At 47.6% G+C, this 27,497-nt stretch overlaps 1 protein-coding gene across 1 annotated transcript; it reads right to left on the bottom strand.

Moving 5' to 3' along the window:
* Positions 1-655: 655 nt before the first annotated feature.
* Positions 656-25,938, bottom strand: SAG (S-antigen visual arrestin). Its single transcript, XM_044005628.1, has 16 exons — positions 25,832-25,938; positions 23,659-23,784; positions 22,401-22,461; positions 22,250-22,294; positions 20,129-20,322; positions 18,768-18,827; positions 17,640-17,716; positions 17,251-17,386; positions 16,542-16,626; positions 15,588-15,660; positions 14,278-14,415; positions 11,551-11,628; positions 9,831-9,854; positions 7,603-7,658; positions 2,473-2,482; positions 656-1,153 (listed from the first exon to the last, which is right to left on the bottom strand). The coding sequence occupies exons 2-16, from the start codon at positions 23,722-23,724 to the stop codon at positions 1,042-1,044; spliced, it is 1,215 nt and encodes a 404-aa protein (XP_043861563.1). The 5' UTR covers positions 23,725-23,784; positions 25,832-25,938; the 3' UTR covers positions 656-1,041.
* Positions 25,939-27,497: the final 1,559 nt, after the last annotated feature.

Here is a 27,497-nt window from a genome sequence, read left to right as displayed (position 1 = left end):
CTTGGTTTCCTCCTCTGTAAAACGGGACTCAGTGACCTAGAAACCCAAAAGCCTATGAATATTGAGTCTTGGAGAGTTGCCTGGGACACCAAGACATCAGGGGACTTGCCTCAAGTCCTACAAGGACCTGGATTCAAATCCCATTATTACCTGAGTAACTCTCTGAGTGCCTCAGTGTCCCCTTCCATAAAATGAGGGGTCTGGACTAGGTTGCCTGGAAGGTGCTTTCCTGCTCTAACGCTGTGATACTGTGATCTCTGAGGTCCTTCTCCCTCCTAATCTCTGGTCTGTTTTCTCCTTCCTCATCAGCTCTAAGTGATGCTTCAGCCTGCACCTGGCTTCCAGGCCTGTCTCTTACCCCATAATGGCTGCTGCTCAGACACTCCAAAATGTCTCCTATTCTGCGGCAGCTCCAACAGCCCAGGCCTTCTCCAGGGAGTCAGCATGACACAAGATGACCTGGTTTTTAGCCACTATTCACCCTTTATTTATTTGAGCAATGGGGGAGGGGAAAACTCGCCACATACAAACTACTTCTGTCCTTTCTCTTAGCTCTTCTGCTTTCTGTGCCCACCTGGGTGGCAGCGTCGTGCCCAGAAGGGTCTGGAGACAGACGCCTTGGCCACTTTGGGCAAGTCACTCGACTTGATGTTACTGGATTTCGATGATCCTTATTGGATGCTTTCGGCTTCTTGTTTCGTTTGCTTCACGGCGTTTATGTTCACTGAGCTTTCTCAATGACCTTGGGGACATGGAAATCTCCCCTCTCAAATTAGTACACGCTGAGCCCTCTAAGTGGTTTAACCTCCAAGCTGACTTAGTTTACCTGGAGAGTGTTTTTAATGAGGTTTGTCTCCCCAAGGGACAGATATTACTATGACTTTGCTTAACTAAGTTTGTTCCACTTTTATGACATCGAAGGAAACATGGGGCCTTGACTCTTCCTCTGTAAAACGAGGGGGTTGAACTAAATGACCTTTAAGGTCCCTTCCAGATCTAGAGCCACAATTCTGGGAACTACGTTCTCTCTACCAGCACCATTCAGTCATCATTCCCTTGTGCTTCTTTATCTTTCTTTTCTTCTTCATTATCAGCCGCATCCTTCAGATTTTGACGAGCAAACTCCTCAAAGACCAGATCTTCACCCGCTGAGCTGAAATGGAAGACAGACAAACATCCGGATCACCCCACAAAGTCTTGTTAGGAACATGTGGTCCCTGTTTGCCCTCCGTGTAGCACCCTGACCTTCTACTCCACGGTTCTTTACCTCACGGACTCCTTTGGCAGTCTGGTGAAGCCTATAAACCCTTTATCAGAATAATTTTTTAAAAATCCCAATGGAAAGAAGTGCTAAATTTTAGTTAGAGGTTTGTGGGGTAAGAGATGTAATGTTTTTCCTATCTGAGGTCAGAGACCCCCCCGAAATCTGGCAGCTTTGCCTACCTTGGGGATATAAGCAGTAACATTGCTTGCCCTCTCATGGTACTGTTCTCAATGTTTTGATTTTTAAAATGTTCTTGAATGTGAAGGAGAAATGAGAATTCTCCCTTCTTCTCAGAGCCAGGTGTATTTAGTGAGTGCTCTGACATTTGTTCCTGAAAAATCTAAGGGTCAGAAGAGAGGATGACTGGCTGGGCTGTCCCTGGAGACAGACTCAGAAACCCACAGGGCATGAAAGCATGCATGCATGTGCACACACGCACGCATGCATATGCACACATGCACACACGCATGCACACGCACGTCTATGAGCTGGAACTGGAGGAGACTGGAGCAGGTGATGGAAGCTTATGTGAGCAGTGGTTTGTGGAGACCTGGGACTTGCCATCCATCACACCACTGAGCCCTTAGGGATTCTGTGCCTGTCTCCTCTTTGTTGTCTCTTCTATTTAGAGGGGGAGCTTCCCAAGAGAAAGAACTGCCTCGGGTTTTTCCGTTCGCTTCATACCCAGTGCCAAGTACATGGGAAGCATTTCAGAAGTGTTTATTCATGGATTCATTCACTCATTCACTCTTTTTTTTTTTTTTTTTTTTGGCAGGGCAATGGAGGTTAAGTGACTTGCCCCAGGGTCACACAGCTAATAAGTGTCAAGGGTCTGAGGACGGATTTGAACTCAGGTCCTCCTGAATCCAGGGCCGGTGCTCTATGCACTGTGCCACCTAGCTGCCCCACTCATTTACTCGTTCATTCATTTATTCCAATAAAAACCTTATTAAGACTGGAAGGGGCTTCTAAGGCCATCCAGTCCAACCTGGACTGAGCCAGAATTTCTTCTATGAGAGCCTCAACAAGGGACTTGGGCTCCCCAGGCAGTTCCCGTCGCTAGGAAGCCTTTTCTGATTCCCAGCCAAAGCAGCCTTCCTGGCCCTTGCCTCTACAGTTCTCTGGGGTTAGGCAGAACAGGACCGATCCCTCCCTCCTTCCCCGGATAACCTGTCCGGACCGCACAGGACAGGGTTCAAGGCTCTTACCTCTCCTTGGCTGTCAGCCGAGAGCAGGAAAAGAAGAGAAGGGAGTCATTAGTGAGTGAGCAGCAGAAATGTGTTCTCTTCTTTCTTTCTGACTACATGTACTCTGGCTGTTATTTTGACCACCCGTCAGGCACTTGTGGCTAGGCTGGCCAGGGTGCTTTTCCTTGCTTTCCCTTGTGACCCCATTTTAAGGCATGTGCTCTCCCTGTCACAGGGATGTTGGACTCATTTCTTGGGGAATTTGCAGGTCTGAGGGCACAGTCCTTTCAAATGATCTTGTGGCAAGAGAAACAGGAGCCCTGGGCTGCCTGAATCACTGAAGGGGGTCTACTTCTTCCAGTCTCTGTGGCTCTTCCTACCTGGAAGGCTTTTCTGCCTTCTTACCTTTAAACTTCTTTTAAATTTTCGTTTTTATTCTGAACTTAATGATCATCAATAAATATGAACGTTTCCATATAGAAAAAAGAACCCAAAAGATTACAAACAAGATGGGCAACTTTGATTATTGACAGTTTGCTTTAAACCTGCTTTCCTTTCTCCTTCTTCTTGGTCCATTCAGAACCCCCCCCCCCACCCCACCATGCCTAAACCAGAGCCTCTAATTCTCCTTCTGGTCTGTGACCCCTTAGGATTTAATCTGTACATATCAAAAGCTGTAAGGCCACAGTCTCCCTGATGGGAGGGGATGGGACCTAGAGGTCACTGAATCCAATTTCTTCATTTTACAGAAGAAGAAACGGAGGCCCTGAGAAATTAAGGGACTTCAGTGCTCAGAGTCATGCATCTGGTAAGTGTCAGAGGCAGAATTTTAACCCAGGTTCCTGACCCAAGTACAGCGCTCTACCCACTGGGAAAATTCCTCACATTACAGCTCAGTTCCCAATGCCTATGGACCAAAGTGCCCCCCGTAACATCATTTCCCCAACTGTCACATGGATATCCTTGCTTGTATGCTTCCCCCTTCCCACATAAAATTGCCAGCCTCTCTATGGACCTTCCCAAATATGTGACCCAGTGTTTGTACAAAGTAGGTGCTCAGTCAATGCCTCACAGACTAAGGCGTCCGGTTTGGATTATTTCTGCTGACTGGGTGTCTTAAGAGGCTTCATGTCAATAAGGCCAAAAGTCTGGGAAGATTGGTTTTAATGTGACTTGGTTTTGCTTCCACACACTTTGTGACAAATAGCCCTCAGCACACATCGGAGAGGTGCCGTTGGAGATGCCATGAAATCTGTGTTGATGTGTGTTTGAAATGTCTGTATTATTTACTTGTTATTTATGACTATGGCCTGCCAAACACACGAAGAGAATGTTTTGTGGGCACCCACAGTGTTTTACACTCGGCTCACACCGCAGCTTTCACTCTGCCTGTCCATCCTGTTTGCCTCTCATCTAGGTCTTCCCATAAGCTCACCAGAGCAGGTTCCCTCAACTGACTGGAGTCCTTCCTTGGGCTTTCCTGACATCACAAAGATGCCAATGGAGCAACCAGTGGTTGGCGATTTAGGTGAAATTTGGCAACCATGACAAGTGCAAAACAACAATATTTTTTGCATGACAGGACTTAGGAATTGTCCCATGTGGTTGAAGTGAACCACTGATGAACAACCACAGTTCCGTGAATGACACAAAGGCCAACTTTTGGATGCTAAAATCCAGGGCTCTGGGCCTAACTCCAGTTTTATGAAGACTTTATTTAGAAGGCTTCTTGTCTATCACATGGTTCTTAAAGACGCCAGGTAGATGATATTAGAATAAATGAATCAAAAACATATGAATGGGGGCAGCTAGGTGGCACAGTGGATAAAGCACTGGCCTTGGATTCAGGAGGACCTGAGTTCAAATGCGGCCTCAGATACTTGACACTTACTAGCTGTGTGACCCTGGGCAAGTCACTTAATCCCCATTGCCCTACCAAAAAAAAATCAATTCAAAAACATATGAATGGCATTCTCTCCCCCTAGAAACATATGACCACAAAAAATGCATCTGGCAAAATACACAGTGGGTGAGAATGAACACAAAATTATTTTTTAAAGTTTGGGCTATTTTACAAATTCCCAAGTAACTATGGGTGGCCTACTCATTATTAAAAGCAAATTTCTCATATTAAGGCACCAGCAAGGATGAGAAACTACTTAGAAAGGGATGGAAAAGCCAAAAACTACTTGTTTAAATTGTCTTCGCTTAACATATACTTTTGCTGATGTAGTAAATGTTATTTGTATTGTGTAGAACAGGCCTACTTAACCTTTTCTGTGACATGTTCCATTGGGTAGTCTGGGCCCCTTCTCAGAATCACGGGTTTTTCTGGCAGGGCAATGAGGGTTAAGTGACTCGCCACCCAGGGTCATACAGCTAGTAAGCGTCAAGTGTCTGAGGTTGGATTTGAACTCAGATCCTCCTGAATCCAGGGCCAGTGCTTTATCCACTGTGTCACCTAGCTGCCCTAAAGAATTAGAAACCAGGAGGCATCCCATGAATTGGAGGAAGGCTGAACAAGTTGTAGTATATGATTGGTTTTTTTTTTTTTTTTTTGGTTGGACAATGAGGGTTAAGTGACTTGCCCAGGGTCACACAGCTAGCAATTGTCAAGTATCCGAGGCTGGATTTGAACTCAGGTCCTCCTGAATCCAGGGCCAGTGCTTTATCCACTGTGCCACCTAGCTGCCCAGAATCACGTTTTTAAATGTAGAACATAAAACACGTTGGATTGCAAAGTAACCAATTGTATTGAAATATAGTTATCAAAAATGTTTTTCAAAGTTCCCAGCCCCCAGGCTGAGAGGAAGGGAGAGAGACAGGGAGGAAGGAAGGAAGGAGAGAGAGGGAGGCAAATAGACTAAATCTGTCTGTTTTATAGATCATTCCTACAGTTCTAAGCTTCAGACTAGTCTTTTCTAAGTGGCACCTCAATCTCAACAACAGAATTCTGCCAGCTTGGAGGAAACAACACAGAACCAACCTCTCTCTCCACTCCTTTAGGGCACTAAGAAGGACAATTTTGGGGTGGCTTTTGACTGTCTTCATACCACCCTCCAAATAGGATCCCCCTCTGTGTGACTGACAGCCACATGCAAAAGCTGACATTTTGTTAGCACTTGAAGAATGTTTCATTACTAGAAGTCAACAATAATGACGAATAGAGTTATTCTCAATTCATATCATATTTTGGAATGAAAAAACTATCCTCTGAAAAACATCTTTTAGAAGCTAGGCACCTTGTAGATTTCTCATACACATGAAGACGAATCATGTTTGGTCAACAATGAGAGATGGGAAAAGAACAGCCTCAAATGAAGGGGAAATGATTCGACTCTTTCCACAAGAGAGGAACCACAAGAGAGTAATAAGCACAGCGCTTCTAACTCCAAAGCCTGGTGACAGGAAAGTCCGTGTGCATCAAGGGAAAACAACAACTGGCCTTGGAGTCAGAAAACACGGGTTTAAATCCTGGCTCTGATGCGGCTATATGATCATTTCTTCAACAAACATTTATGAAGTGCTTGCTGTATACCCAGCTCTATGCTGGGCATTAGGAGCATAAGGACAAAATAGAAAAACTCCCTGGTGAGTTATTCTGCTAACAGGGTACAGGGGAAAGAGGACTCAGTGGATGTTGATTCTGAGGATCTGGGCTCCAAGTCTTACTCTTCTTCCTACCTAGGTGACCTTGGCACAGCAAGTCACTGAATCTCTGGTGTTCAGCTCCTCACCAATCAAACAAGTTAGCCTCTGGACCCAGCTCTAGTGAACAAGCCTCCATTTCCTTGTCTGCAAAATGGGCGTGATACTATGTGTGCTGTCTCCTGGGGTTTCTAAAACCTAAAATGCCCTGGACTCATGTGAGATTTGGGGAAAGAAACTTGTTCCTTGTTTGAATTCATTTTCTGAAAGAGGATCAAGAAAGATGTGGAAGTAGAAGGGACCACATAGAGGCTTGTGAGGTCAAACCTCTCATTTGAGAGAGAAGGAAACAGAGGCCCAGGGAGGGGAGTGTACCTTGCTGTGGTTATACAGGTCGTAAGGGTCAGAGGTGGGACTTCAACCTATGCCTGTGACTCCACACAGAGGTAAGGATTTTTCCATTGTCCTGTACTGTGTAACCTCCCTGTGCCCTAGGCAGCTCCTTAGCATTGATCTACTGAGTCTCAGGGAGATGGAGGGAGTTCTCCACACTGGTGAAATCACCAGTCCCTTCAGGTAGTCCAGAACACTCTCTCTCTCTCTCTCTCTCTCTCTCTCTCTCTCTCTCTCTCTTTCTGTCTCTCTCTCTCTCTCTTTCTGTCTCTCTCTCTCTCTTTCTGTCTCTCTCTCTCTTTCTGTCTCTGTCTCTCTGCCTTTCTGTCTCTCCCTCCCTTCCTCCCTTTCTCTCTCTTTCCCTCTCTCTCCTCTCTCTCTCTCTCTCTCTCTCTCTTTCTGTCTCTGTCTCTCTGTCTCCCCCTCCCTTCCTCCCTTCCTCCCTTTCTCTCTCTTTCCCTCTCTCTCTCTCTCTCTCTCTCTCTCTCTCCATATACACACAATACAGTATCCCTCATATTATATACATACACAAACATATACCACATATATACACATGTGTGTACACACACACACATTTATACATATACATGTATGTATTAGGGTCCTATAAATCATATATTTCAATTTAAGTCGGTCCTTTTCTCTCCTAACAAAGCTAGAGAGCTTTAAAGCTTTAGCACTGGAAGAAATCTTAGAGAACATTTAATCCAGTTCTCTCATTTTACAGATTGGGCGACTGAGCCACAGAGAGGGGAAGGAGCTGGCTCAAGGTCCCATGGCTGGGAGGGCTCCTAGACTTTACCTAGTGGTCTTTCCACTCATGGTACATTGTGTAGGAGGGAGGTGGGGTCAGAATCACTAACAGTAAAGCCTGAATTTAGTGCTGGGAGTCCAGGGGCCTCTATGTACCCCACCCCCAGTTGCTATTAAATTGCTCTGTGACAAAGAGTCTCTGTCCACAAAGCAAAGCTAACATCTGTTCTAATTTGGGGGGATATCTTGAGGATTCCTTTGAATGCAGAGAATTTCTGCACATCCGGCCACATCAAAACCAAATCATCACAAGTCATCAAAAAGCAGGGCCACCAGCAGCATGGAGTGACTGACCTGGATCCACAGGCTGAGGGTGCATGAGACGGAACGGTAAGTCGGTGCCCACTTCACTGTAAGAGAAGGAGAAGACTAGAGTAGACACACAAATAAATACATACATATTTAACAGACATACATGTCTAGCATATGAATACAGTATTAATGGAAGGGCTGGTATAGTTTTTCAACTAGAATAAGGAAACACAGCCTACCCAGTCTTACCCGGCTTGACAGGGGGTGTCATCCTATATAAAAACCTGCTACAGGGGGCAGCTAGGTGGCGCAGTGGATAAAGCACCGGCCCTGGATTCAGGAGGACCTGAGTTCAAATCCAGTCTCAGACCCTTGACACTTACTAGCTGTGTGACCCTGGGCAAGTCACTTAACCCCAATTGCCTCACCAAAAAACAAAACAAAACAAAACAAAAAAACCTGCTACATTTGGAGATGTAGTACCTAAGTCTGCTACACTATCAGAGTCAAAGCATATTTCCTGTTTACTGGCAACTGATACACTACGTGATGGGTTCCACCAGTGACATTTATGCTATTAGAGGCAGCTTGACTTAACGGATTTCAGGAAATATGCTTTTTTGGGGGCCATCGTTTGGGAGTTTGTTAGGAAGTGTTTATTGTCTCAAAATTATATGTATCAATAAAAAAAATACCAATCTGAAAGACTGGTGAACAAGAATGAATGGGGCGGGGGGGGGGGCAGCTACGTGGCGCAGTGGATAAAGCACCAGCCCTGGATTCAGGAGGACCTGAGTTCAAATCTGGCCTCAGACACTTGACACTTACTAGCTGTGTGACCCTGGGCAAGTCACTTAACCCTCATTGCCCTGCCCCCCCAAAACCCCCCAAAACAAAAACAAACACTGAATGGGATCTTGTATAAGCACAGACCTATAAAGAATTTATGATGATAGCTTGCATTTGAGAGAAGGAAGAGAAGCCACGAAGAAAAGCAGAGAGAAAGGGACAAATGGAGAATAAAGAAAGAAAAAAGATGAGAGAGTGATTCTTCTCTGTGCTCATGACACACGCACACCCTCTTGTCTTATGACCTTTCTGGTCAAAATACTGCTATTTCTTCCAGTCATTTCTCATCTCTATTGCTTGAGAACTTTTCTCCCTCTCAACACAAAACAGTGCCTCACATTCCCAGGAACCAAATCCAGTGAACAAATAAATATTTATTGAATTTCTACTATCACACAATGAACTGTGCTAGACAGAAAATTGGTTCCAGGCATGTTCCTGCTCCTAAGCCCTTTCTCATCATTAATTTATTTAATAGACAAGCATTTAGTAAACACCTACTATGTGCCAGGCATTGTGATAGGTGCCGAGGGTAGAGGCAAAACCAAAACAGTCCTTGCCCTCAAGGAGTCTAAATTGGGGGTGTCACTTCCAAGGGGGGTCACTAGCATTTGGTGGGGTTAAGATGGGATTCCCAGCAGGAGGTGGCCCCTGAGCTCAGCTTGGAGTGAATCTGGGGATTCCATGAGGCTGAGGTGAGATGGGAATGGGGACACAGAGCCTGGAGAAGCAATATCATATGGGAACAGCAAGGAGGCCAGTTTGGCTGGAGCACTGAGGACGTGAAGGAGAGAAATGGGCACTAAGGCTGGCAGGGCTGCTGTAGCCAGAGGTAGACAGCTTTCACAGTCAAACAAAGAAGCCCCTTGCTCAGGGGACTGATGCGCTTTAGCTTGATCCGTCTGGCAGCTGTGGGGAAGAGGGGCTGGAGACCAGAGAGGCAAGAAGAATGGTGACCCATTAAGAGCAGCTGAAATACTCTATGTGAAAAGTGTTGGGGCCTTGAACCAGGTGGTGGTTGTGTGAATAGAAAGAAAAGGACAGATTAGAAATGATCGAAGTAGAATTGACAAGATTTGTGAACATATTGGACGTGGGAGGGGTGTGTGTGGCGAGTCAAAGCACAAAGATGGCACCAATATTGTGAACTGGGGTAAATGACAGTTTGGAAGAGGGCCGCACTTGTGGCTGAAAGATGAGTTCCACTACAGACGTGATGAGCTGGAGATGCTTATGGGATATCTAGTGTGAAATGTCCAGTGGGCAGCTGGAGATTAGGAGAGAAACGAAGGCTGAGAGTTATTGATATGGAGCTGAGACAGAGACAGAGACAGAGAGTGAGAGAAAGAAACAGTGAGAGCAAGAGCAGAGAACTTAGGTTAATAACATGGATGACAATGAGAGAAAGTAGATCAACTTACCTAGAGGTGAGGTCTCCCAGAAAGCTGGAAACACATGAAAAAAAAAGGAAAGCCATTAAACCACCCAGAGCTCCACATAATTCAGTTACTGATGGAGTTTCTCGTTACATTGTCCTTCTCTTCCTCCCGCTGTTCAGGAACTTCTTCCCTCTCGTTCATTTCAGCTCTGTGACCCCACCACCCACCTACAGCTTCATTCTCCTAACTCAAGAGTGATAGGCAAGAACTGGAAATCACTGAGGTTTGGGAACATGAGAGAACCTGATTAAATCAGAGATCAGCCCGGTACTGGGAAAGAGTTCTGGATCTGGGGGCAGGGGACCCAAACTTGGATCCCAGCTTTGCCTCTTACTGCCAGTGTGACCTTGGACACTTTCTCTGAAAACTGGGCCTCAGTTTCCTCCTTTGTCAAGTGGGACAGTTGGTCTTGATGGCTTCTGAGAGAGAGTCCTTTCCAGCTCAGATCTATGCTCCTATGATCAGACTGTCTCTCCAGGTACCAGGAGATGATAAAACCTGGAAGTTATTTGTTATCTGTCCTTTGAACTCAAGTATTAATGATAAACTCTAGCGATTTTTTTATATCCATATGGAAAAAAAATAGAGAGCTTCCCATTTTAAGAAATATTGCTAATGGGAACAATGCAGGAATGGGACCTATTTAGAGTAAGTGGAAATATTCCTCCCTAGGATTTTAGAGCCAGGAGGAACCATCTCCTTTATCAGCAGACAGAGTTGTCAGTGGCTTGGCCACGGCCACCTTGAGAGTTAGTGGCTCAGATCTGCATCTCGGTCTGGCTTCCAGACTGTGCCCCCTTGGGGAAGAGGGGAGGATCCCCAGAGCCTGTTGGCCTGACTCTGAGCCAGCCCCGAGGGTGGATCCCAAGTCGGGGAGGCCTCAGCCTTTGGGAGATGGGAATTGAAGAGGAATGGGAACTCTGAAGAAGCCCCACTGTGAAGAGTTGCAAGGGGAGAATCTGATTTTCCAGATCTGAGAATTTGTTTGTTTGGAACTCTGAAGTGTCTGGATCCTTCCCAGAAAAACAAAACACTTTTGCCACTCCTCTGATCAAAACTGATCCAGTGAACAACACACCAGAGACCTGGAGAGCTGAGGATCATGTTTTAGGCCAGCCATTCTCCTGGGTCAGGGTTTTTCTCTTTACCCCCCTTCACTCCCCAAGTCAGACAATAATTGTAGCCAAATGAATGAACGACTGAGGAGGTTTCAGATGAACATTAAAAATGCTTTGGGGGGGACCATTTTAAGAAGTAATGAGTATTGTGTTCCTCTTAAATCTGTAACTAGGGCAGGATGACTGGGGTTTTATCCTAGGGTGCTGCCATGAGAAGACATGCCTCCCCCCTGAACCTCACAACTCCTGATCCTCCACCAGCCTGCACTGTGTACTCTTGTTCTCTCTGGGACACCAGCCTCTTTTTTTGGGATCCTTCTCCACCCCCCACCCCCGGCCCAGAAATACAGGCAGATTCTCTAAGACATCAATTCTCTCAGTATTTTCCTCTAGGCTGTCCCTCCCTCTTACCCCTGCTGCCTTTCACTTCTTTTTGGCCCAGGTGAAGAGTTCTTAGGAAGATCCCTGTTTCCACTTACTGTATAGGCCCAATGATAAGTGACTAGCTCAGAAGAGCCTTGAAGGCCTTTTTCTGTTCCCTCCAAACAAGGCAGAGATGATTCCCTTCATCTTAGGAGACTTACCCTGAGACAGTGAGCTTCACTTTGATCTGGTAAGCTACCAGGATTCCCAGCACTGTTCGGTCTATCCCCTCCTTAATGCTGCCCAAGTAGAGAAAAAAAAAAGGTAAGACTGAGGGTCGGGAAAAGGGCTTCTTAGGGGGTAAACAGATAATCTTTTCTTTGTCATTTCATATGTGATGTCATGGCAAGAATTACCCTCTTGAGAGACCAGAAAACTCAGCCAGAGAACCAGAAATCCAAGAACAAAATTCACCCAACTTCCTAGTTGACCTCCTAGTATGGAAATGCCTTCCTTTCATTGATCCCTCACCTGTAACTTTGAGCACCTTGGGGGCACTGGTCCCACACATGACTTATTTGGCTCATAAAGCCAAATCTTCCTAACTCTGAGGCTAGTTCTCCAGCCACCAGCCCTCACTGCCTCTGTCCAACTAATTATTTTTTCTAATTAAGTGGTAAATTGAGTTGTTTCTATATGGCAGTAGTGTTAGTGCTGCTGGAGTCCTCCAAACCTCAGAACTCTGGGGCAAAGCCCAGTCACATGGTGAATCCTTGTCCCAAGAGCTGGGGGTCTTTGTGTTTACTGAACATGAGGCTACTAGGTTTATTTGCTCCTGTACGTTGTGTGCCTCATTTGTTCAAATGATTGATATCTCTCTCTTGCTCTCTCTCTCTTTTTTTTTTTTTGGTGAAGCAATGGGGTTTAAGTGACTTGCCCAGGGTCACACAGCTAGTAAGTGTCAAGTGTCTGAGGCTGGATTTGAACTCAGGTCCTCCTGCTCTATCAGGGCCAGTGCTCTATCCACTGTGCCACCTAGCTGCCCCATCAGTATCAAATTGTTTTGAGAATTACTGCTTTGTATTTAGATTGACATCTGGGACTGGTAGGCCCCTTTCATTCCCAATGGTTTTCATTATTACCCTTGAGATTCTTGAACTTTTTCTTTCTTCTATAGGAATTTTGTTATTATTTTTCTAGTTCTACAAATTAACCCTTGGGTAGTTTGGTGTGGTACTGAATAAGTAAATGAATTTAGGTAGTACTGTAATTTTTTTTTAATTTTAAAAAAAATTTTTAAATTTTAAGTGGGGCAATTGGGGTTTAAGTGACTTGCCCAGGGTCATACAGCTAGTACATGTTAAGTGTCTGAGGCCGGATTTGAACTCAGGTACTCCTGAATACAGGGCCGGTGCTTTATCTACTGCGCCACCTAGCTGCCCCAGTACTGTAACTTTTATTATATTGACTTGTCCTACCCATGAACAATAAATATTTCTCCAATGGTTTAGGTCTGTCTATATTTCTATAAGCAGTGGTTTATAGCTGTATTTATAGAATTCTTGTGTTTATCTCGGTGGTCAGACTCCTATGTATTTTCTACATTTTTTAGTTATTTGACAGCATTCCTCACCTTGTTGGGGGGCCTAGGGGGAAGCTATGACTGCAGCTGCTTCTGCTCCTGAGACTGGCCAACTTAAGTCATGCAGATGGTACTACTACTCGGATTACTACATTAATACCAGCCAGCATTTACAGAGCACTTTAAGGTTTGCAAAGCACTTTACACATATTATCTTATTTTCTCCTCACAACCACCCTGGGAGGTAGGTTTTATTATTATTCCCATTTTACAGGTGAACAAACTGAGGCAGATATCAGTTAAGTGACTTGCCCAGGGTCACCCAGCTAGTGTCTGTCTGAAGCTAGATTTGAACTCAGATATTCCTGACTCTAGGCTTAGGGATCTATGCACTATTGCACCACCTCGTGGAACCAAGGGTGGGATTATAGGCTATGACCAAATTTTAAACTTCCGGGTTTTGGTCAGGGTGGGGGTGGGGTGGGGATGGAAGTGAGAAGCGCAGCCTAAGATTCACTACAATGGTATCTTCCATTCACCCACTGACAGCTAGATTTCCACAAAAATTTATCAGACCTACAGGGACTAGAAAATTGAAGCAAATCACATTCCCCTGTACTGACTCAGGACATGCCCTCTGACTCGGCTCTGGCCCCACAGTACACACTCACTTTCCTTCACATTGAATTGTCAGTTTTGTCTCTTCCATCTTAACACTCCCTGTCATCCCTAGGTAATGCATCTGTTTGGTGCTCTCTGGAGTTGAGAACCTCCTTAAGGAGAGAGGGTTTTCATAACGGCCACCCCCACTAGGCATTCTAATGATTTCATTCTCTTTCAGCTGCACAGACTCCAGGGCTCCTAGCTCCCTGGAGCCACTGGAATGATGGAGGCAAGGCAACAGTGCATAGATAGATCAAGCAAACTCATCCCTATCTCTGAAATGACAGCTTCAGGTCCAGGGGAAGCAGATCTTTTCCATGGACTAAGGTTATAGCTGTAGAAAAGGTCCTCCCTACTGAGCCCCTGCAAATAGGAACATGGAGAGTGCTAGACTTGAGGGTTGGACTCACTGGGTTCAAATCCTGCCCCAGATACCTCCCAAGTTGTGTGATGTTGGCCCAGTCACTTAACCTCCCTGGGGCTCCATTTCCTCATGTATAAAATATGTGTCGGGGAGGATGGAGGGGGGAGAGGCTGGCTGGCCTCCAAGATCTCTTCCCATTCCAGATCAATGACCCCATGATCTCTCTGGGCCTCAGTTTCTTCATCTGTAAAATGGCCTGGATAACCTCTAGCATTCCTTCTAGCTCTTGAGCTGTGCCCCTGTAGACAGCGTCAGCTAGAGTCACCCCAAAGAACTCACATAGTGCTAGAGGCCAAGTTCGTATCTTCATGCTTTATTTTTCCATCCAGAGCAATGCCCCTCCTTTCTCGGTTATTAGCGAGCAAGGGAGTAAGCGTCAATGTCTTTGTTAAGGTTCCATTTGGTGGCACTTTTTCACTAGGGGAGAAAAAAATCAAAACCTATCAGAATTGCAAATGAGAAGCCCCAAAGTCCCAGCTTTGGTCCATTAGGAAAGTAAAACCCATACTCAACCCTGTTTTCATAAGCAACATCACTTCTGCAAACCAGTCTGCATTTCCTGACGCTCCTGCTCACCCCCACATGTGGCGCTACCATGACTGGTAACTAACTAGACAAAGCAAAGGCGGAAGACAGAGCCAGAAATCTGATCCTCCAAGAAGCCTGTGAAAGAAGGGGGCCGTGGGAGTTTCCTTGCACCAAGCCATATGAAGGGACCTTCCCTGAAGTCCTCATCATGACAAGGAGGTGACCCTGAATTCTCAAGAGCTGTATAGGTAGAGTGGAAGCCCTGGCAGGTCCTTCCAAGATGGAAAGGCGCCAAGCAGGGGCCTGACAAAGGTATAGCCCAGGTAGTCACGGAGAGGCTCTACACCTAAGTGGGACGTCCCATCTCCCACCTCCATGCCTTTGTATAACACATTCTCCTCATTACCACATTTTACATTGTAGACTCCCTGATCTCCTTCCAAGCTCAGCTAAGGGCAATCTCTTACATAAAGGCTTTCCTGACTCTGCACCCATGCCCTCCACCCCACCCTCAACTACCAGTGTCTTCTTCCCTTCCTCAAACGAAATTACTTTGCATTTACTCTTTGCTTTGTTTTACTTATGTGTTGTGTCCTATTAAAATGTAAGCTCCTAGGGGCAGGGCTGTTTCATTATTGTCTTCCTTTTGTCAACACAGGACCTGGCACACAGAAGGTGCTTAATATATGCCTGTTGCTCACAAAATGATAAATATATTTATTTGTCACATCGATCATCTTTGGTACAGTCGGCTGATCAGTGAATCAACAAGCATTTAGTAAGCTTCTACTATGCACACAAGGATTCCGGAGATACCAAACAAAAATGAAACAATTCCTGCCCTCTAGGGCAGGGGGGAGGGGCTTATTAAACATCAGCCATGATCCAGGCACTGTGCTGGTCAGTGGGGTCACCGAGAAAAACGCAAAACAAGGCCTGCCCTTGAGAAGCCTCCCCTCTGTTGGGGCAGATGATGGTCAAAGCAAGACACACCTGGGCCTCTGGAAGGCCTGACCTTGGGGAGGCCAGGAAGTGGGAAAAGGGGAACAAGGGCTACTTACTGGGATTCCTCTGTGGCTACAGGTTTGACATAGTAGTCACTCGAATACAGGACCACATTGGCAACTTGTTCCACTGCAACGAGAAGAGAGAATGGGGCTCTGATGAGCGTGATGGGGAGCTGATTCACAGAGGCACCTGAGCCCTGCCAGGGAGCCTCCACCTGTCATATCTTGGACCCTGGGCAAGTGGGCAGTTGGAAGGGGGTCATAGGGCACAGAGCACTGGGCCTGGAGTCAGGAAGGCCTGATCAGCCTCAGACATTTACAAGTTGTAGGACCCTGGGCAAGTCACTTTAGTTATAGCAGCCTCAGTTTCCTCATCTGTAACTGGAGATGATAACAGCACCCACCTCCTAGGGGCATGCTATATAAACGTTTGCTATTATTATTATTATTTTTGTTTGTTTTTTGCAGGGCAATGAGGGTTAAGTGACTTGCTCAGGGTCACACAGCTAGTAAGTGTCAAGTGTCTGAGGCTGGCTTTGAACTCAGGTCCTCCTGAGTCCAGGGCCAGTGCTCTATCCACTGCGCCACCTAGCCACCCCTATTATTATTATTATTATTAAATAGTAGTAGTATGTAATATGTCAATATCTACTAAAAATCATTCTAATTTTTTAATGGAACAGCAGTCTGGTTTGGGATAATGAGTGGATTAGCTGAATTCTCAAGGATATTTCAGGGCCTCTCTTTGTAATATGGAGATTTGTCACCTGTTAGTTTATGAAAGAGATGGAACTTTTGGTATATAATTCTGGCCCCCAGCTCATCTCTCTCTAAGTCTGTGGCCACACCATGAGATGCTGACATTGACCGTTAGATTTTGTGTTTCCCCCGAGGGGAGAGTCAGCCATGTTTAGCCCCAGGGGCCTCCTCTAGCGTGGCCCATCTGAGAACTGAGAAGTGAAGGAAGCAGTTCTGGCCCAGGACCCCGGGAGGGCTGCACCCTCCTACCTGACACTTTAATCTTCTTCACTGTCTTTTCTGTGTTATTGGTCACGGTCACAGTCACAGGAATCGGCTCGCCATGGAAAAAGATCTGAAAAAGTGAGTGCATGACGATTAGGCCAGGTCCTCAGCCTGGTGGCCTCCAGCATGGGGGGGTGGCAGGGGGAGGCTCCTGCAGGGAGGGCTGGTCTCGCTGGATCCCCGAGTCATGGGGGAAGAGAGAACAAGGGTAATGTGTCCTTCCTGTTTGGTCCAGGGGAGGAGGGTGTCGCGGGGAGGGAGGGGTGATGGATCAGAGACAACCGTGATGGTCTTAACAAATGTGACGAGTTGGCGTCAATTCCACAAGAACTGCCAGGCCCTGGCGTCCCTCATTGGGCAGCACTTTCCTTCCCTGCACCCATGACCCATGTAGCGTCTCCTCTTCTGAACCCCCTGACCAGCAAAGCTGAACTAAGGGCCGGATGGATCAGACGAGGTGTGCTGGGGGGCACCTCCTCTTGTCCTCACTAAGCCTGCCCCTCCCCCCAGGAACCTTCCTGGGGTGTCCACTCTGAAAAGCCCGGCCCTCCACTCCAGTGCAGAGTGATTTCGCAAACTCCACAGTGCCCAGGAGAGCTCACGGCGGATGTGCAGTACCCAGAGGCATGTGTGTGGGTGAGGGTGCCAAGGCCAAATGCCCCTTGCCCCAGTGAGGTCTCTGTGTGCCCGTTACCTCCTTGGTGAGGGATATGGCCAGGTGCAGAGGCTTGTCGGACATGAAGAATTGCCAGGCAGTCTCTATCTGGGGCTGGGGTCCCATTTCAGGAGGGGCGTGCTGGACTTTGCGGATCAGCAGGCGGACAGAGCTCCTGCAGAAGCAGACGCCATTAGGTTTTCTGGAATCACCTTCCCTGCCAACTCAGAGCTTCCTCTTGGCCCCTCGTCTGCCCTTCCTTTTTGTTGGGGACAAGTCACCCCCTGCCTCGGTTTCCCCATCTGTAAAGTGGGTTAGGCTCTTCGGCCTCCAAAGTCCTTTGAGCGTTGAGTCAGGGACACTCGAAGAGGAGCTGGATACAGAGGGACCCGGAGGGTGGGGCCGGGGACCCCCCCCCCCCAACTTACTTTTTGGACACTTTTTCCTCTTCAGGTTCCGTGCTGTCGGTGGCATAGGCTTTCACCTCAAAGTCCACTCCGCAGCACTGAGAAGGATCAAAAGAGACAGAGGAAGGGACCGCCATGAGTGCCTCATCTGCCGGCATTCGAGGCTCAGGAAACTGGGAAGCTTCTACTTCATCTCAGAGATGTACCATGTGGCCAGGCCCTTTTAAGAGTTAGGGCTCGTGGGGGCAACTAGGTGACGCAATGGATAAAGCACCAGCCCTGGAGTCAGGAGGACCTGAGTTCAAATCCGGCCTCAGACACTTGACACTTACTAGCTGTGTGACCCTGGGCAAGTCACTTAACCCCCATTGCCCCGCCAAAAAAAAAAAAAAAAGAGTTAGGGTTCGTCACACCAGCGTTTTCCATGGGTGGCTCACATTAAATGACATAAATGATCAAAGGTGGGGCACACACTTTGTGCTGTGACACCACCTGTATGACCTTGGGTGAGTCACTAACCCAGGATGGACCCCAGCTGGACAGCTGTTCTAGGTTGTGAGCCTAGGCCCTCACAGCCCCATCTGTTTGTCTCAGACCCAATTACGGCAGTAATTTTGTGCTGACAGACAGACAGAGCTGGGCCTGTTCTCAATGGATTTAGTGCCATAATCAAATTGGATTATGTGATTGAACATGGACTTGGATCCAGCAAGACCTGAGTGCAAACTCTGCCTCAGACACTTCTAGATGTATGACCCTGGGCAAGTCACTGAAGAGCTCTCAGCCTGTTTCCTCATCTGTAAAATGGGGATAATAATAGTGCCCCCCCCCAGGGTTGCTGAGAGGACCAACAAGAGACAACATACATAAAGTCCTATAAGCTTTAGTGGCTTAAATCTCCACTCAGGCTTTTGGGGGGCCCTCTACAAATATTAGCTAAGTCTTATTATGGGAGTTTGACTAAGGGGAGACAGTGCATTTTCCTACTGTCAGCATGGGATTAAAGCCCCTACATTCACATCAGATGTAGCTAGCCTGGGAGCGCCCACTTCTTGACCAGGGTGAGGCTGCTTGGATGGGGCATTCTGGGGGCTCCCTGGCTCAGGGATGCCCCCATGTCACTCCTCCCAGGGGCCCTGCCCCACTCACCTTGCCCACGTCTTGAGGTGCTGGTTGAAGAGCAACTGAGCAGGGCAAGTAGTCAGGAAACTGGGGGAGAAGAAAGAAAGTCCTGAGGGCGAGAAGCTTGGGAGGCGATCGATCCATCGATCAGTCCACCAGCAAGCATTTATTAAGTGCCGACTGTATACCAGGTGCCCTGTTCCAAGGTGGAGATGCAACAGCAACCTGGCGTTTCCAGTCGGGGTCGAGTTCTTTTAAATTAATTTCTTTCAATAAACAAAATTAGTTTTTCCCTCTCCCTCCATGCCCCTTCCTCATTGGAGACATAGGAAAGATGACGCTCTGGTGATAGATAGGAATAATGCATCGGGCCATGTTTAATAAGCCGGCTCATTCTGCACCCCTAGTCGTCACTCACTTTGAGGGGATGGCTGTGGGCCTCTCACTTCACCTCAGGCCTCCAGAATCATGGGGCAGCCTCGGAGTTGTTCAGAGTTCTGGTTGTCAAAGCAGTTTGTTTTTAAGGTGTTGTTATTATATACATTTCTCTCAGAAAGGAATGAATTGAAAAGACTAACAATTGGGACAGCTAGGTGGCGCAGTGGATAAAGCACCGGCCCTGAAGTCAGGAGTACCTGAGTTCAAATCCGGCCTCAGACACTTAACACTTACTAGCTGTGTGACCTTGGGCAAGTCACTTAACCCCAATTGCCTCACTAAAAAAAAAAAAAAAAAAAGACTAACAATAATGTTACTTTGAGAGGCAGCATGATGTAATGGGGATGCTAGGTGGCGCCACAGTGCATAGAGCACTGGGTCTGGAGTCAGGACTCATTTCCTGAGTTCAAATCCAGCCTCAGACACTTACTAACTGTGTGACCTTGGGTAAGTCACTTCACCCTGTTGGCCTGAGTTTCCTCATTTATAAAATGAGCTGGAGAAGGAACCATCCCAGGATCTTTGCCAAGAAACCCCCAAATGGGGTCACGAGGAGTCAGACACAACTGAACAACAACCACCACATGACATAATGGTCTGAGAGCTGGCTTCAGAGTGGGGACAATCACTCTGGGGTGGTGGGTTTGAGTCCTGACTGACATAGACTGGTTGTCTGTGCAAGTCTGTGTCAAGACAAGTATAAGACAAGTCCTTGAACCTCTCAGGAAGATGGGAACTTGCAAGACTGAGCTGCAGAGCAGGGACCAGTCTACATTGGTGGCACAGGGCGTTTCTTCACTGGAAACCTCTACCCTGATGGTACCATGCCCTCCCCCCTCCAAGAGATGCTTAGTTCCCATTTCCCCTTTCCCGCCCCTTCTACATGGCCAGGCAGCAGTGGGGATCTGGGAATGGGAGGACTGGGACAGAGCCAGGCCGGGTACACTCACCGTGAGAAGAAAAGGGTAAGCATTGACCCCCAATTTCTTCAGCAGGCTCTCCTGCATTTTGGTGGGTGTGTAGCTTGGGTTGAGAGGGGGGTAGGCTTGCACCCTGGAGAAATACAGGTCTCTGCGGAAGGTCAGGCCGATGACATCAATATCTTCCTGGCCGTAGCGGAATGCACACGTCAGAGAGACAAAGACTGGGCAGAAGAAGATGGCACGGGTTAGTGCCTTGGAAGCCTTCCACCCACCCCTGCGATCCAGGGGTGGGCTAAGGGCGGGGGGTGACATTTGCTCCACAAGGTTCAGGACCCCTGGGATTGAGAAGAGGACTCGCCCTGTTGTCCCTGGGTACCTGCCCGATGACCGCTTTATAAGGATGACGGTGACTAGAGTTACTGAAGCATTATTTGCCCCACGTTCTTCAGCCCCGGCTCACTTCAAAAGTTATAGATCCCTGCAGCTAGGTGGCACAGTGGATAGAGCAACGGCCCTGGAGTCAGGAGTACCTGGGTTCAAATCTGGCCTCAGACACTTAACGCTTACTAGCTGTGTGACCCTGGGCAAGTCACTTAACCCCAATTGCCTCACTAAAAAAAAAAATAGTTATAGATCCCGTGTAAGAGCGGGAGGACACACCCTCAAAATGTCGTACACATTTGGGACCTGCCACTCTTTAGCTCAGGGACCTTCCTGAAGTAGGATATGAATTTCTCCAGTACAGTGGGGTCCCAGGCTAATGGGTGTCACTGGCATTCCCCAGTGGAATGATGGGATGGAGTGATTCATGTCATTGGCCTGTCAGTCATTCAACAAACATTTATCAAGCGTCTGCTATGTGTCAGGCACCGTGCTAAGCTCTAGGAATACCCAGAGAGGTGCAAGACAGTCCCTGCCCTCAAGGAACTTACAGTCTAATGGGCTAGGCAACAGGCAAACTCTGTGCCCGACTAGGATGTGAATGAGAGAGAGGTGGCCCAGAACTCAGAAGGCTTGGGGAAGGCTTCCTCTACAAGGGGGCGATTTGAGTTGGGACTTAAAGCAAGCCTGGGAAGGCAGGAGGGAGGGCATTGCAGGCGTGCAGACAGCCAGAGGAAACGCCCGGAGCCAGGAGATGGGGTGGCTCAGCCTCTGTTCTAATACAGCTGCTGGGGTTTGCTGTCAAGTCATTCACACGCTCTGGGGCTCAGTTTCCTACAAGGAGGTTGGACCAGTGGTCCTCGAGGCCCCTTCCAGCATCTGGCTGAGGCTCCTGTGCTCCCACCGTCCCTCCTGGGGGACAGAGCCGGAGAGGACGGAAAGATGGGCTCTCCCCGGCTTCCACTGGCCGCCCCAAGGTAAACAACTAGGAAGCCCCAGACCCAGCCCAGGAAGGGTCTCCACAAAGGCCCCTCTGTCAGGCTGCTCTGCTGGTTGTCTGGAGGACACTGGGCTCCCCCTTCCCCTGTGATCCAGCTGCCAAGGGGAGATACTCCCAAGAGCTGGTCTGCTCATGCCCCTGCCCTGCCCCAGAGCCTCGTGTAGCTCCCTATTACCTCCCTCTTGGTTAAAACCAGCATCCCTTGTTGAGCTTTGGAAGCGCCCCTGGCCCCAGCATCCCCTCTGAATGACACACCAGCCTGCTTGGTCTGTGCTTCTCCCTGGAGGGGCCCCCTCCTCACCTCCCCCCACCCCAATCTCTGGCTTCCTTCACAGCTGCCACAGCTCAGGCATCTTCCCACAAGCCCTTTCCCGACCCCTCCCCAAACTACCTTGAATGGACTTTGTTTGTACTTTGCATTTACTCTTATGTGGAAGAGATCATTAACTCTCTGAAGGCAGGGACTATTATGTTCCTTTCTTTGTGTCTCCAGGACTTGCATCTAGAGGTGCCTAATAAATGTTTGTTGATTGATGATTGATGGATGTTCCTTCCTCCTGCCCTGCCATGGCCCAACTGCATTCATATTACTTTGAATTTACTTTTCTGGGTACATGCTCTCTTCCCTGATAGAATGTAAGCTCCTTGAGGTCAGGGCTGGTTTGGTTTGTTTTTACATTCTCAGTGCCTAAACATCGTAGGTGCTTAATAAATGCTTGTCTTTTGGTAGACCAGAGAACTGTCTGGACTTTAGAAGCCCCTCTCACCTTTCTTCCCTTTCACGAGCTCAGGATCGACCAGCACGACGCCATCTGGACCAAAGAGAGAGAACCACAGTGAGGAAGGAGGGTGGAGAACACCAAAGGGAAGCAGTGTCGCTCAGCAGACGTCAGGGGCTTTTGTCTCCGCATGACTCACCCACGGGTTCCACCTGATCCACATGATCAACGTAGTCCCTCTTCCCCAGGTAGATGGTCACCTGTGGGAAGAACAGGAGGGACCTGAGAGACCTTCGTTAATGACTCTCCTAGGGAAGAAGATTCTTTCCATGTGGAGCAGTAGAAAGACCCCTCCCTGGGCTTGGTGCCTGAGGACCTGGGTTCAAATCTTGGCTCTGTCCCCTACATCTGCATAGTCACTTCAGCATTCCCGGCCTGTTTCCTCAGATGTGAGACAGAGGCTTGGACTGGATGACCTCCAAGGTCCCTTCCAGCCCTGTGACCTATGATATCAGCCTCCTGAGGAACCCCATTGGGCCCCAGGACAGTCTCACCTAGAGGGGTCTTGGATGAAGGGCTGACCCTGGGCTAAGCTTGTCCTCAGTCTCTTTTCTGGTCCCAGGGTCACCCAGCTGGAGCTGCAAGGGACCCTCAAGGCCACTGCATTTTAGTGCCACTTTTAACAGGGCTCATCCAAGGGAGCATAGGGGGAGTGACAGGGCCAGGATTTAAACTCGGGTTCTTAGACTCCCTTCCCCCTCTTGTTCTCTTCCCCCATTCAAAGCTTCTTGTCTCTCTTCCTTTTCCTTCCTGGAACCCTCCTCCCCTTTCCAAAATGGAGAAGGCCCCGATATCCTCAGTATTCATCCCTTAAGCCTCCTCTCACTAACAGGGGATCTCAATTGTTGAGACTGTTTGCTGGAGTGGACGGAGCCCTGGGTCTGGAGTCAGGAGGTCCACACATTCTTGGCTGTGCGACCTTGGGCTACCTCCACCTGTCTGTGCCTTGGGCTCCTCTAAAATGAAGCCCAATGCCTGGGATGCTGTGGGTGCTTACTAAGTGCCTGTTTATTGACTGATTGGATGCATACTCCGGGAGAATGTCAGCTCCTTGGGACAGGGAACGGCTTCATTTTTGTACACAGTAGAAGCCTAATGAGTGCTTGGTGACTGCCTGCCTATGGAGAGGTTTCCTTCCTTGAGCCCTTCCCCCAACCCTTCCTGCTTGGACCCAGGTCAGACCTCCTCTTCTCCCCCCTCCCTCTACTCTTCTTCCTCCCAGAGCCTCAGGTCCAGTCTTAGGTTGTTTGGGCCACGGGTCCTCTCTGTTTGTGGCTCTTCCTTATTTCCTTCACTCATCTCTAAGCTCAGTAACAGACTCCTAGTCACCCTTGTATACTCCTCTCCCAACACAGGTTCCTGGGGCCACGGGGTGCGCTAGCCCCTGAGCCACTTACCGACTTGTCCCGGGAGATCTTCTTGAAGATCACGTGATTTGGGGCATTCTTCGCTCCTGTCGCCATCTCAGAAGGGCCCCTGAGAGGCCTTCAGGCTCCAAGGAGTCCTCGGAAGTGAGTGAGGCCCTTAAGTGAAAGTGCAGAGACACAGGTTGGCTGAGGTACCAAAGGCAAGCTGGTGCCCGCCCAGAGCAGTCGTGCTACCCTCAGCTTCCAGCTGTCTGGTGGAATCAGGGGGACCTCACTTCAAGTCTCCTCTCTGCTTGACATTGGCCCTGTGACTGTGGGCAAGTCACCAGACCCGTCGGTGCTCCAGGCTTCTCTCTGATGCGCCAGTGCTCATAGGCTTAGAGGGTTAGAGCTGGGAGGGACCTCAGGGGACATCAGATCAAACCCTTCGTTTTACAGATGAGGAAAATGGGGCACACAGAGAGAAGTGCAGCAAGGATCCGAGGAGGGATTTGGTTGAGTAGCTGATCCACTTTAGTGGAGGGAATGTCCACACTGGGAATCCCCAACACTAATGAAATCCTAGGTCTGGCTCAAGAAGCATTTAACAACAACCAACAAACTCCAACCAACCCTCAGTTTCTCTTTCTTTTTTCTTTCTCTCTCTCTTCCTTCCTTTCTTCCTTTCTTCCTTTCTTCCTTTCTTCCTTCCTTCCTTCCTTCCTTCCTTCCTTCCTTCCTTCCTTCCTTCCTTCCTTCCTTCCTTCCTTCCTTCCTTTCTTTCTTTCTTTCTTTCTTTCTTTCTTTCTTTCTTTCTTTCTTTCTTTCTTTCTTTCTTTCTTTCTTTCTTTCTTTCTTCCTTCCCTCCTTCCTCCCTCCCTCCATTCTTTCTTCTTCCTGCCTTTCCTTTCTTACTCCCTCCCTTCCTCTTTCTTTCTTTCTTCCTTCCTCCCTTTCTTTCTTCTTCCTGCCTTTCCTTTCTTCCTCCCTTCCTTCCTCTTTCTTTCTTTCTTTCTTTCTTTCTTTCTTTCTTTCTTTCTTTCTTTCTTTCTTTCTTTCTTTCTTTCTTTCTTTCTTTCTTTCTTTCTTCCTTCCTTCCTTCCTTCCTCCCTTTCTTCCTCCTGCCTTTCCTTTCTTCCTCCCTTCCTTCCTTTCTTTCTTTCTTTCTGCCTTTCTTCCTTCCTTTCTCCTGATAATTATGTTTTTAATGAACAAAAATCTATTTTCTTTCCTTCTCATATTCCCCTTCCACTGATAAAAAAAACCAAACCCTTATAACAAATATACAGAAGAGTCAAGCAAAAGACATGCCTATGTTTATCTTCAGTTTTCAGCATTAGCCAGATAATAAAGTCTTTTATACAGTTTGATTTTTAGGCATATGTCCTTAAAAAAGGAAAAGAAAACCCCTCTTGACTAGTGTAGCATTATGGGTGACATTCAGAAGTGGGCATCAGGAAGGCCTGAGTTCCAGTGCCCCTTCTGACCCTAGCTGTCCTGTCACCTTGTGGAACCTCTTAGGATCTGGGCTGGGAGGCCATGAAGACCCAGGTCTGACCAACACATTTGCCTTTTCTATAGAACCTCAACGAAATGGACCTAATGAGGATTCTGAGAAGTGGCAGATTCGAGTGCGCGAGGCTCCCCTTTCTGATTGCTGCGTCCCTATGTCATGCTCCCAGACTAGTGACAGATTAGACTTCTTTGATGGTGCATACCATTACCAAAACATTTTGGAGCACATACCATCATTATGTGGATACTGACTAAATTAAATTATGTTCTTACTACTGCACTAGTAATTGTGTACATTATAAAACTCACATACAAGATAGAAATCGAAAAGGGATTAAATATTTGATTCTAGAGCCAATAAGGAGGTTTAACAAGTAGGGAAGCAACACGGTCAGATCCGTGACCTGTCTTCCCATATTGAGTGGTGGGTCGTGTGCCCCTTGGGTTAGGCTGCGGTCTTCTGGGTGGGCACAGCCCTGACTTTGGGGGCCTCTGCACTAGCCCACAAAAGGGAACACAAACATACGCCAAGAGTAACCAGGTTAGATAACCTCCCCTGAAGATCCCCCAGAAAAGTCAATCAAAAGGAAATGAGACCAAGGGAAGGGGAATTGATCCAATGGCTGTGACTTCCCACGGTCCCATCCGGATTTCTTACTAGACCGGTAACGTCGATTTAAAGCCTGATTTACAGTATCTTGGTTTTTACCTGGAGCTCTGCTAGGCCAATAAGGGAAGAAGGGAAGCACGAAGATACTGGTTCTGTCTCTTCCCAAGTTAGCTGGTGCCGATCAGGTAGGCCGATTGACATAGGGGCCCTTTCCCGAAATGGCTGAGAGTGAAGCCCCCCAAAGGATGAAGAGGGGAATTTGTAGTGGATTTGGATGGGCTGTCTCATGAGCCTGCTTGTTGCTGTTTAGGAGATAATCCCACGCACAGAACAGAATGGAAGACCTGGATTAGCCCCTGAATCAGCAAACGTGTTCCATCAGCAGTTCTGAGCATTAGCCAAGGAACCTGCTGTTCTTCCACAGGCTCAGTTTTAAGGCCAGCGTGGGAGGCTGAGCAGGCAGCTGGGGTACAAATGAAAGCTATTTTTTCTCTCCTAAACCTCTTTGGCGTCTAGAAATAGATTGAATTCGCTTTCCTCGAGAAGCGCCCATTAAGACAAAAGGCTTGAAAATCTTAGGCTTAATGAAGCTGAACTCACACTTAATGCCATCCTGAGGTCACAAATTTTAATAAAAAGGTCAGGAGCCCCACTGGCCCCACGGGTATCTTAGCAGCCATAATTAGCTTGTTTCTCTCACTAGCCATTGCCAAATTCACTTAAGAGCCTTATCTGAGTATTGGACACTGAGGGATCATCTTGGGCCATGAGGCCAGTCTTGCAGGGGCCTTCTCCACTCTCTAGGATTATTGTGGTCTGAGTAGGCAGTGTTCATCACCACAGGGTGCAGCAGCAGAAGGGGGGCGGGGGATGTCCTTAAGTGACTTACCTTAAACTTGGAAGGGGCAAGGGATTCTCATTTATCTTTAAAAAATTCTATATGGAGAGTGGAATCCAAAAGAGGTGGTGTGAAACCACAAGCTTACTTTGTTACAAAGAATGCACTTCAACATGTGCAGTTATCCATCCGTTGTGTTTCTTTCTGTTCTCTTTGGTGCATTAAAAAAAATACATTTCCTTCCTCCCCTCCCTCCCTCCTTTTCTCCTTTCCTCCTTCTTTCCTTCCCTCCCTCCTTCCTTCCTTCCTGATTTCTTTCCTTTCTTTTTTTCCCTTTCTTGAAACACCCCCACCAGCTTTCCCCTTCCCCGCAAACCTGTCCCCTAGTCTGTGAAAAAAAGAAAAACAAAAGCCAACAAGCACGACTGAGCAAAACAAATCCACACATTGGCCCTCTCTGAAAGTGTGCACTTTATGCTACACCTTGAGTCCATCACCTCTTGGCTGTGAGGTGGCATGCTTCATCAGGGCCGCTAGATGGCACCATAGCATATAGAGTGCCAGGCTTGGAGTCAAGAAGACTAATCTTCCTGAATTCAAATCTAGCCTCAGAAATTTACTAGTTGGGTGACTCTGGGTAAGTCACTGAACCCTGTTTGCCTCAGTTTCCTCATCTGTAAAATGAGCTGGAGAAGGAAATGCCAAGCCACTCCAGTATCTCTTCCAAGAAAACCCCAAATGGGGTCATGAAGAATAGGACACAACTAAAAAATGACTAAACAACAAAAATCACACTTCATCAGGGATGCTATAAAATGGTCAGTCCTTATCCTGATCAGAGTTCTTAGAGCTTTCAACGCGGTTTTCCTTTGCAGCACCGTGGCTTCCACTTACATTGTTCCTTGGTCCTGTTCATTTCACTCTGCG

The sequence above is a fragment of the Dromiciops gliroides genome, chromosome 4 (genome assembly GCF_019393635.1).
Source record: "Dromiciops gliroides isolate mDroGli1 chromosome 4, mDroGli1.pri, whole genome shotgun sequence".
In the NCBI taxonomy this organism is placed as follows: Eukaryota; Metazoa; Chordata; class Mammalia; order Microbiotheria; family Microbiotheriidae; genus Dromiciops; species Dromiciops gliroides.
Note: the sequence above shows the minus strand (reverse complement) of the source record. Positions and strands in the feature narration are given on the sequence as shown.